The sequence below is a fragment of the Buceros rhinoceros genome, unplaced genomic scaffold (genome assembly GCF_000710305.1).
Source record: "Buceros rhinoceros silvestris isolate BGI_N320 unplaced genomic scaffold, ASM71030v1 scaffold13274, whole genome shotgun sequence".
NCBI lineage: Eukaryota > Metazoa > Chordata > Aves > Bucerotiformes > Bucerotidae > Buceros > Buceros rhinoceros.
In genome coordinates, this window is record NW_010410108.1 from 2,452 (window position 1) to 13,246 (window position 10,795).

The following is a 10,795-nucleotide window of genomic DNA, read 5'->3' on the forward strand; positions in this document are numbered from 1 at the left end:
AATAACATATCAAATCAGTTATTCAGACTTTTTTTTTTTATTGCTAAACTCCAACATCTTCAATCCCAAAACTTCTTTGCTTTCAAGTGGGTTTGTTTCCATATCTAGCTCAAAGTGCAGATGTAGCAATTCATATTTCATAACCATTATTTTTCTGCTGCTTTTAAAAGAATTGCTACAGCCTGACAACAGCATCGCAAAGGAACAGATGAAGACTGTCCCAACTAGTTTACAAAAACTATAAAAGTATTTCCAGAAAAAAAAAGCCCTTGATCTAAATTTGATGTGTGACACATTGCTATTAGTACAGAAAGTATTTTGAAAGACTCCATATAAATACTTTGTGTTAAGAAACCATTTGTGGGGTTTGTTTTTTTTTAACATTACTGTCATTTCCACAACAATCAATGGATTAGAATCAACCCTGAAATGTCTAACATATGCGTAAGTCTAGGAAGGTTGTTTTGTTTAAAAAGGAACGAGTGAAGGAAGATTCTACAGTGAGGCTTCACCCAGCAGTGCTGTTTGGAGCAACTCTGAGTGGATGCTGCAGCACCTACACCCCCAGTGCTCACAGTAGACACAGGCTTTGTGAGACTCAGCCTGTACATCACACTGAAGAAAATAGTCTAAAATTGGTATATAACAGCTCCACAAGTCAGTTTACTCCATTCCATGTTGCAAATAATGATACCTACAACCACAGGAGCTATATATGGAAAAACTGAGACACTAACGGTCCCACCACAGATCAGCGGATCAGGTTATGCATTCAGGTTACTCAGCAGTGGGTTTTTCCCCTGCCTGCAGAAAACCATTCCTGAAAGAGCCTCTAGGATCCCCCCCTTGCTGCATCCCTGCTAAATGACACCTAGACATCTGAGACACATGCACACACCAATTAAAAACATGCTTTACATATAAATCTGTAAACAACCTTTTACAACAACCTTTGGAATGCTTTCCATGCTCTCTTAGCACATGTCCAACGCTATACTAGTGTAAGACCTGACACTGCACCATAATTTCCCCTGAGAAGCACTTGACCCTTACTGGAAAGCATCAGCCTATGCTGTCTCTGGGTTTTGCATGAGTACTCCCTCCAGAGCAGAGGGTTGAGGGAACAATAGTGGCACTACTTTGCTCTACACCCAAGCAGCACAGGCAAATCAAGTCAGCACTTGCAAATGGATGGACCAAGAGGACAGAGGAATTACCATCATTCAGGATACCATGTTCAGTCGTACCTTTGAATTGAGCCTTGCCCTTAAGGACAAGGGAGAGCTGCCAGGCAGAGAAGAAAACAGTAATGCTGATTTCTTAAAACTCACATTACTCAAAGTCTTTGGGTAAGGCGCTTAAGACGTCCAAGTGAGAGATCATTCTTTCTGAGCCTAAGTTTTATGAAAACTATATTAAATCAGATATTATTTCCTTTCTGGTGAGTCATAAACACTATTAAAGACTGTGCCACCAGCTCTGGAAATTGCTGGTTTCATTTTAAACTTGTCAGTTTCAGGACAGACTGGTATTTATGCTTCTCCCTTTTGGGAAAGGCTTGTCTGAAGGGCTTGTCTTTATGCTCACTTTGAAAAAAGGCAGCCACGTAACAGAAATGCTCTAAACTATTATTCTGTACTGAAAACATAATGCACCTTTTTAAATATTCCTTGAAAAGCCATTTCATGACAAAACAAGCAGAAATTCTTCTAAGGTTTCCTTTTAATTAGTTATACCAAACATGGCACAACTGCTACCCGCACAGCACCAGCTGTGAAATCCCAATCAAGACTATGGAGGTTTAGGTGTTACAAGCTTTCTGCCTGCAAAGCTCTTAATGAAGTTCAAGAGATACCCATGCATGAAGGCTCTGGCCCATCAAGATAACTGTGCACTGCAAGACAACACAGCCTCACAGCATGGAGACAGCAGAAGACCTGCACAGCCTTAGGTGGTATATGGACTCAGGCTACCTTTCTACAGAAAAGTGCATTTCGACAGCGTCTCTCAGCTGGGATGACATTACTTACAACCAAAAGACTGATAGTCAGCTCTTAACTTGTATTCTTGCTGCCAGCATAACCCACTCTATCTTGCTCCTGTTTTGAGATGCCTGGCACCAAAACAAAACTCTGAGGAGAACTGAGGGCAAAGCAGATGGGAACTGCCAAGTTCACACAATGCTGGCTCCTGGCTGAGGCGAAGGTGCAGAACTTTTACACTGTAGCCACAGAAGGCCATGATGGGAACCAGGCTGTAGATTTAACTTCAAGCTGAACCACACACAAAAAAACCCCACAACAAAACCACACAGGGATTTGCTCTTAAATTACTTCCTGGTGACCTGCAAAAAAAAAAAAAAAAAAAAAAAAAAAAAAAAAAAAAAAAAAAGAAAACAAACAAAAAACTCCCAAACTAGGGGCACAAGTGTGGAACGTGAAGAAATGCTGTCCAAGAGTCTCCCTTGCACGCACAGGTATCTCCAGAACAAGGAGATGTTTTTATCTTCCCCTGTCCCCTTAGCTTTTACATTTATGTCAAGAATACAAAGTTTTGCCTTCCCTGTCACTCCTGTCAAACTCTGCCAGATCAGAGAGCTGGCAGAAGACCTCTCTTAGCTCTGATCTGAATCTTGAACAAAGGCTGATTTTCACTCAATTGTCTCAAAGGAAAACAAAAATGAAGAGTTTCAAACAGTGATTAAACTCATCCTTCAAGTGGTCTGGCTCTAGTGTGCCATGTTGTTACAATCCTCCCTGATCCTCATTCTCCCAAAAAAGAGAATTCCTACAGCAAAAAGTGGTGAGATTTAGTATTTAACATTAAGGAAATAACAAATGCCATTTCTGAAAGTTCATCTCACAATCTTTCCCCCCAGGCAACTTGCTGGTTTCTATTACAGATTTTACCAAATCTAATCTGCTTCCAATGTAGCTGAATTGAAAAAAACCAAACCCAATCAAATTAAAAAACCACTCTTCTTCATTATCACAATAACCTACTAATAACCTTTTAATAAACTATAAATAAAGTTATTCAGAGGACAGCTGGTGGAACAAGCCTCCACAAATATTACAGACTAGGAGAGGATTGAGACTTGCATAGGGTGTTTCATAAACTAATGCTAAACATTCAACATTTCAAAGTTAGGCTGAAAATAGAAAGGTTGGATAACTAGGAAGAAAGAAGAGAAAAAAAGAAGAGTCATCAATGAATAAAAGCAGCTCAGTATTACAACAGTCTGGAACTTTCATCTAATTCACTGTTGATTTAGAAATACAGACATTTAGGCCAACTTCTGTTCCTTACCCCTGAAAGATCAGAAAGCACAAACACTTGCCCAGGATGCAGAGCCAGTTCATCTCTCAACACTAAGTTTGAACACCCATTCTGAAAACAGCAGATGCTTTTTCCTCTAAATAATAAATCAATGCATCAACAACAGCAAGGAAAAAACCGCACACGGCAGAATGGCACTGTGGCACTTGTAAGACCACCACATCCAAACACAAGCAGCCGTCGAGGATACGAGCACAGTCCCATAAGACAGTAATAGATCCCTTGAAAAGAGACTTGCATCAGGAAAAAACGGGTTTATGGCAGGGGTGGGGGTAGGGGGTGTGTCTTCATTCTGTGTAGAAGACTGTTGTTTTCAACTCCTGTCTACCTCAGAAAAAGTGATCTTTTTTGATTGAGAAATAAGAAATAAAGGACACACTTTGACAATGAGCCAGAGAAACAGACTGAGAGCCCTCCCAACTAGCAGGCTCAGTGTTCTTAACAAAAAGCCTTTCGTCCAGCTGTCTTAGATGTAAGCCATGTCACTCAGACAGTTAACAACAACAGGAAAGTGTTCAGGTTTGAAAGAGATTGACTAAATATTCCTTCCCTAGAGATCGTTGTTTACTGTCCTCATTTTTCTGCCATGTGATCATCTCATTCAATTCTCTTGCTGCCCAGTGTGTTCCCAGAAGCATTTGGCAGTTGCAACCTGAGCTTTGGATGGAAAAACACAGCAAACCTTTACACATCATGGAGCAAGAAAACACAAGCCTTGTTGTGTTGGTTTCTGGGTTTTGTTGTTGGTTTGGGGGTTTGTTTTGGTTTTTTGGTTTTAATCTGCGTGCAGGTCACCTTCAACCAAAACCTGTGCTTAAATACAGAAGCCCACGTACAACTTTTGTGATCAGAAGTCATAAAAGCAGACTAGTACCTATTAGCAGGGAAGAGCTCGAAGAGAAACTGAAGAATACCCCATGGCATCAAAATGAGCAGGACAACCATGCAACACTTCATGCAGGTCACCAGTGAACATGGATGAGAACCAGATAACACTTTGAGAACAGAGAGCAGGTAGGGTGGTACAACTGTGGACACACCTCAGTTACACAGAGAGACTGCTTGCTTACCCTCGGTTTTAGTGGTAGTACCATCTTTAGGCAAATTAAAAAAAAAATAAGGAAAGGGTTAACAGGGAAAATTGGCAACATCAACAGAAGTGGGCACTATGTATTAGCTACAGAAATATGCAAAAACTTTAACACAATTAAAGAAATGAAAAAAATTTTACTTAGCAGCAAATCAAAGCTTGACGTATCTGAAGAACATGCTTGCAGGTCTTCCCTCCTGCAATAGCCAGCTGTCACCAAACTCCATTTACGTTGTTTGTCTCAGCATTTCTCTCATGGGAATGTGCGTGTGGCAAGAGTCCCTACTAGCTCAAAAGGAAGCAGATTCCTTCAGGAGCAGCCATGTTCACATCACTCAGAGCGCATTTGCTGCTGTAATCCTACAGCCTGTTTTAAGAGCAAGACTAACACTATATTCAGTCTCCCAGCTTCAGGAACATGAAGCCAACATGAGTAGATACTTCCCCCCTCTTCCATTCTTCCTCAAGACACAAGTCTGTGTGAAAGCAGTTTTGCCACTGAAGCCAGTATGCAGCATGACTGAAAAACTGGTAAGCTCAGAAGCACGCTATTATGAGATCAATGTCAAGTTCTGTATCATGTTTTCACTGCAATGTATCTAAACCTTGAATCAAGTATGAACAATTGAAATCAGAATAAGAATTCAAATTCTGATCCAAATACAACCGATACATTTAAGCCTAGGTAAAACATTTCAAGTGTGAAAGAAACCTGTCTGCAAAAGGAATCTATAGAAACATCCCAATATAATTGACCAAGCACATTCTATCAGTGAAAAGACCAAATGCCCTACGATAAGGAGAAGTAACTTCTCCATTGGCTCTGCGAAGACAATCTACACAGCTGAAATCAAGATCACTGTTTTCTGATTTTTTCCCCTCTTGTAAAGGTAAGTTGATGAGAAGAATTACATTAGTATGAAACCAGCAGAATGAGAAACTAGCTCAGATGATCAGCTCTGCTCATAACCATGTTGAAGCTCTGCAAACACAGTGTCAGCCACTGCCCTACATTTCCTCCTCCATGCATCCTTCAACAGCATTGCCAGGAGAAAAAGATCAAATGCAAGCTTTGTTGTAAGAAATCCTGAGGCACCTGAAAGTGATATATGATGCTTTGAGAGAATAATGTAACATGTGGCTACAATCCAAAGAGAGTCTGCATGAGGAACAGACACTTAAATCCTTTGTGGTGCAACAGAAAGGCTGACTCCTGCTCTTTGCTTCTAACATCTTTCTCTTTTCAAAACAGAAAGCAATCAAACTCAACTAAGATGCACTATTCAAACCATAAAAACAATGGAAAAGCAGTTTCAGGAAAGGAGGGAAGAAAGAAGGAAAAGAAAAAGGGACATGTCAAAAGGAATCGAGCAGTAAGAATTTTCCTTGACAGCGTCCCAGAACTGTAATAAGATCTGTGGAAGAAGAGAGAGACGCAGACTATTATACAATTCAAAAACTACGAAGTTGCTTCAAGTCAGTTCTGTTCCAAATTTTCTCCTTAATTCCAAAGGGCAAGAGATCACACGCTGATCCTGGAAAGCTGGTAACTCTCTCACAGATATGTTCTTCTAGTTAAGAGTTTAATATTCAAATAAAACTACAAGGCACTTCCTGCTAGCAAAGAAAGCTACCTGCAAGAGTAGAACATGTAGATTTACCTAGTGATGCGTATGAGCCTGGGGGCAAGGCTGCAGCAGAACTGAAGGGGGTGGATGCTCCAGAAGACGTCACTTTTGACTTGGCACTAGCTGCTGCATTCACATCGACGTCACTGCGGGATCGCTGCAGAGATCCTGGTGTTGACACAGATTTTGTACTTACTGTAGATGCTGCAGATGGGAGTGGGAGATCCAGAATAAAGAAGATTAATTTGAGCTGTGTGCTTCAAAGACCCTGACAAGCAGTTTAATGTGCTATTTTTAATGCTCTCTGCTGGCACTGAAATACCTCAACTAAGAATGCTTTATCAGGGCAGTGTGGGCTTTCCCACACTGCCTGCAAAGATATTTCAGTGCTGACCTGGTAATACCTCTAAGAACTTAATCATACACTAACCTAAATGCTGAGATCAAAAAGGCTGCCAGGCCAGTAAAAAAAGAATTTCTAACAGAAGCTAGATGGGAAAGTTCAACCCACAATACCCATCACCAGCTTGTGAGTTGCTGGCCAAAACAGACCTGCAGGTCCTTCAGTCCGGGTTCTAACTTCCATCCCAAGGCCTCATCTTCTCATGAGAACTGCTGTTCCCATCACTTGACGATGCTTACCCTCTTATGCATGAAGCTTGACTATTCAGCTGGAAGCAAACATGCACTTGTGTGCACAATCCCATTCGTTACACACAGTATCTCCTTGAATCAAAGGTCTCAGTAGGGTGTACTGTATACACAAACCAGCCAGGACCTAATCTCAGTCAGGTGTAGAAGGCTGCTTATCTTCTACCAACAAAGTTTTGTCTATCATATTCTGTATTAAAATGTATCATTTAGATCATTGTATGCATTTACTTAGGACAGGAAAGCTGCACCTAAATATTCCATCTGACAGTAAAAACAGATTAGCAACAAGATGGAATTTAATACTGCAGAACTTGTGTGCAGACAATGTTCCAGTAAGTGCTGAAACCAAAGAATAAACGACAGAAAACTGTAAAGGTGAATGCACCTTAGACTACGTAGCTGTCTTAGCATCAGCGGTAGTTTATTCCAGCTATTGCACAGCTAAACATAACTTGACTAGAAATTTTCACTGAGGCTTTTTAGCCTTCCCTTCAGGTGCAATAACAATTTACTAACTTCCAAGAGCATCAGTATACCAGCAGACAATGCACAGAATTTGGCGTAGGGCCCAGAACTAATTAGAAATTTTACATACTAAGTTACCATTTTAAGGAGCAGTAAATAGTGATCGATGTTCTTTGCATGTCACAGTGTCTGAAATTCCCACTCTAACTCATCACATTGTCTCCGCAACACCCGAGCACATTTTTCAGCTCCTGTTCTCACCTCTAGATGTAGTACTTCCAGTAGGACTTCTTTTGGCAGACAATGGACGGCTAGAATTTAATATAAATATTTATTAAAACAAAACTAGGATTTCATAGCCATCACCAACAGTGCTACTCTGTTCCCTCAGTACACAACTGAGTTAATAGGAAATTACTTATATATAGGAATAGACTAACAAAGCTTATTGTTTAAGAATAAACACAGTACCACCATGAAACGCTTTACAAGAGCACCACAAAAAAATATCACTATGTACATTTTTTGAGTAAGATGATATTTTTAAGAACACACTTTGCAGATTTAAAAACTCACCAATAGGTTATGGATACTTTCCATATAGATCTCACATTTTAATTTGCAGATATTTGGAGCCTAAGCTGACTCTATGTCTAAGAGAAGCTAAAATATACACATTCTACAAAGCAGTTACACATTGATTCTCCAGCTGCAACTCAAATGTAGGGGTTTTTTTTTTTTTTTTACTCTTATACGGAAAGAGGCAGAACTCCAGGACTAATGCTGAAGACATAATTTTAAACCAAGCATTAAGCACACACAGAAGGAATGACTAGTATTTGCTGCGCACAGAAAGCTTCCTAGAAAATTATTTATGGAGTCAAGGTAATGACTTTTTTTTAAGCCAGTAGTGGGTTTTGCTGGCTTTTTATTTTAATACAATGTTAGTTGAAAGAAAATTTTGGAGTAACCAAGTGTTGAGGCCAAACAATGACAGATGAGACAAGGCAAGGTGATGGCTTCCTCCATTCAATGGAGATAGCTGCAGCTGTTTAAATGGAGGGATAGTCTCAAAGAGCTTACTTGAGACTCTCCTGGGAGCTGGAGGAGGAGCGATCTGACTGTGGCAAGGACACGATGCTGTCAGAGTTCTTCAAATGTGACTGCAGGGCCTTCTGGTAGGAAGACTCCAAGGTATGGTATAAATGCTCTGCCTCTCGACTGAAGTGACTGTGGAAACCCCAGTAACACCTGCAAACAAGGCACAATACTGTGAACATTTCCTTGTCATGTTTTACGGGGCAGAGCCCTTTCACTGCTGGCATTAGAGAGCTCATTAGCCCATTTATTTCTACCATTTCTTGCCCCTGTGACGCACTTAGGACATATCACTTTCTCCATTGTATTTCTCAAACAGCCGCATAGAAGACAAACCAAATGAAAATAAGAGGAACACACCATCTGGTGCATTGAAAAACCACAAGAAGCCAACAAAGCTTTATCACAGAAGAAGCACACTCATCCCTCTGTCTACTGTACATGGGAGATACTAGACCCATTAGACTGCTGTTAGTTTGGGACCGAGTGCTCAATAGCCACTTCAAAAACATGCCAAAAGCAGAACACACGTGTGGGCCTGATTCAGGAAAGCACCAGCTGGTGGTGTTTTATTCCTTAAGTTTAACAAACTTCTACAATGCTGCAGAAGACAAATCTTCTGTACTGAGTTGAGGCTGTTGATTGTCCTTTGGGGAAGAAATAACAAGAAAAAATAGAGATGCTCCAAAAGACTTCCAATCAGTGCCATGCTTAAAGTAAAAGAGCATTTTAAGATGAGGAAAGAATTCCTCTCTGGTCCAAATCTCCTGGCTGATAGCTAAACTCCATTCACTCTCGTCACAAAGGAGATGAAAACTCTCAGCACTTTTCGGGGGCAAATAACAGGCAATTTAAGACTAAGATCATTATAATAAATGAATCAAGAACTGTTTGTGTGTTACAGCCAGTCCTCAGAGCCTCAAAGAAGTCACATGCATTCTCACATCACTGGAAGGAAACAAATTTGTCTTACAATCATCCACGCTGTTAACTAAGAAACATGGGAATTGAGAACCAAGCCTGCTCTCTGAAGTCTCATGTCATTCTCCTTGCTGTCTATTCAGCTTAGCTAGTCACTTGCTGTGAAGTCTCAGTGCCTACTGTATTTTTCAGTGATGGACACGTTCCCTTTCAAAAGGATTTAAACAGTCCTACTGTGAATCACCTCTGCTTAGAACGTAGCACTTAATAAAATACATTGTACATTGATTTCATGTTTTACAGCATCCCCTTTCTGAAAAAAAAACTGTTAATGTAATCACAGAACTGTTTGAGTTGGAAAAGACCTTTAAGAACAAGTCCAACCACTAACCCAGTACTGCAGAACAGCATGATCCTGGTATATCAGCATAATACTGTTAAGTACCGTGACATTAATGGAAATGCAAGCCATCTTCAACAGAAGAAAATTAATTGCAAATATTAAAGCTTTCTATAGATTATACAGAATGATATTGTTTCAGTATCTCATATTTACTTTAGCATCCCATTTAGCAGCAGACTAGCACAAGGACTTTTATTTCAAGAGAAGCAAATAACAATAGAATAGACTATTTCAGTTGGAGGGGACCTACAATGATTACCTAGTCCAAACTGCCTGATCAATTCAGGGCTGACCTAAAGTTAAAGCATGTTGTTAAGGTCATTGTCTAAATGCCTCTTCAACACTGACAGGCCTGGGGCATTGGCCACCTCTCCAGGAAGCCAGTGTTTTTCCACCCTCTCAGTAAAGAAATGCATCCTAACACCCAGTCTAAATCTCCCCTGGTGCAGACATGTCCTGTCACTGGATCCCAAAGAGCAGAGATCAGCACCTCCCTCTCCACTTGCCCTCCTCAGGAAGCTGTAGACAAGGAGTTCACCCCTCAGCCTCCTTTTGTCTGAACTAGACAAGCCCAAAGTCCTCAGTTGCTCCTCATGGACATGCCTTCCAGCCCTTCAGCCAGCTTTGTTGCCCTCCTCTGAACATATTTCAGGACCTTCACATCCTTCTTAAACTGTGAGGCTCGGAGCTGCACAGAGTATTCAGAGTGAGACCACACCAGCTGAATACAGTGGGATAATCACCTCTTGACTGGCTGGTCACACTGTGTGTGGTGCACCCCAGGACGTGTTTTGTCATCTTGGTTGCCAGGGCACACACACACACACTACTGACTAATACCGAGCCTGCTGTTAGCCAGCACCTCCAGATTCCTTTCTGCAGGACTGCTCACCAGCCACTCCTCTCCCAATTTTCACCTGTGCCCAGCATTACTCTGTTCTAGGACTTGCACACAGGCCACAAAGAAAAAGTATTAGAAATCCAGTACTAAACAGAAGAAATCAGAGTTAACTGCAAGCAAGTGCAGCATCAGAAAGAGAGAGAGGTCGTTACAAGTTCTGGACTCTTGAACAATTCAGGTAAGCATTTTACCTGCTCAAACAAATAAAAAGACAATAAAATATTACAATAAGGAAGTGAAACAAGCACATATAACTCCGTCCCATGTGATCACCTTGTATGACATCTCCTGCTGAC

General features: G+C 40.9%; 1 protein-coding gene across 1 annotated transcript in view; it reads right to left on the reverse strand.

Annotated features, from left to right (window-relative positions):
• Window positions 1-4,409: 4,409 nt before the first annotated feature.
• The window catches only part of LOC104492880 (CLIP-associating protein 1-like), a gene marked incomplete at its 3' end in the record, with an annotated part of 50,261 nt that continues 43,875 nt past the window's right edge, over window positions 4,410-10,795 (reverse strand). Inside the window, exons 16-19 of the mRNA XM_010135483.1 lie at window positions 8,260-8,427; window positions 7,438-7,487; window positions 6,091-6,261; window positions 4,410-4,433 (exon numbers count right to left, since the gene is read on the reverse strand). Coding sequence (XP_010133785.1) covers window positions 4,410-4,433; window positions 6,091-6,261; window positions 7,438-7,487; window positions 8,260-8,427 — 413 coding nt within the window. The remainder of the gene's footprint in view (window positions 4,434-6,090; window positions 6,262-7,437; window positions 7,488-8,259; window positions 8,428-10,795) is intronic.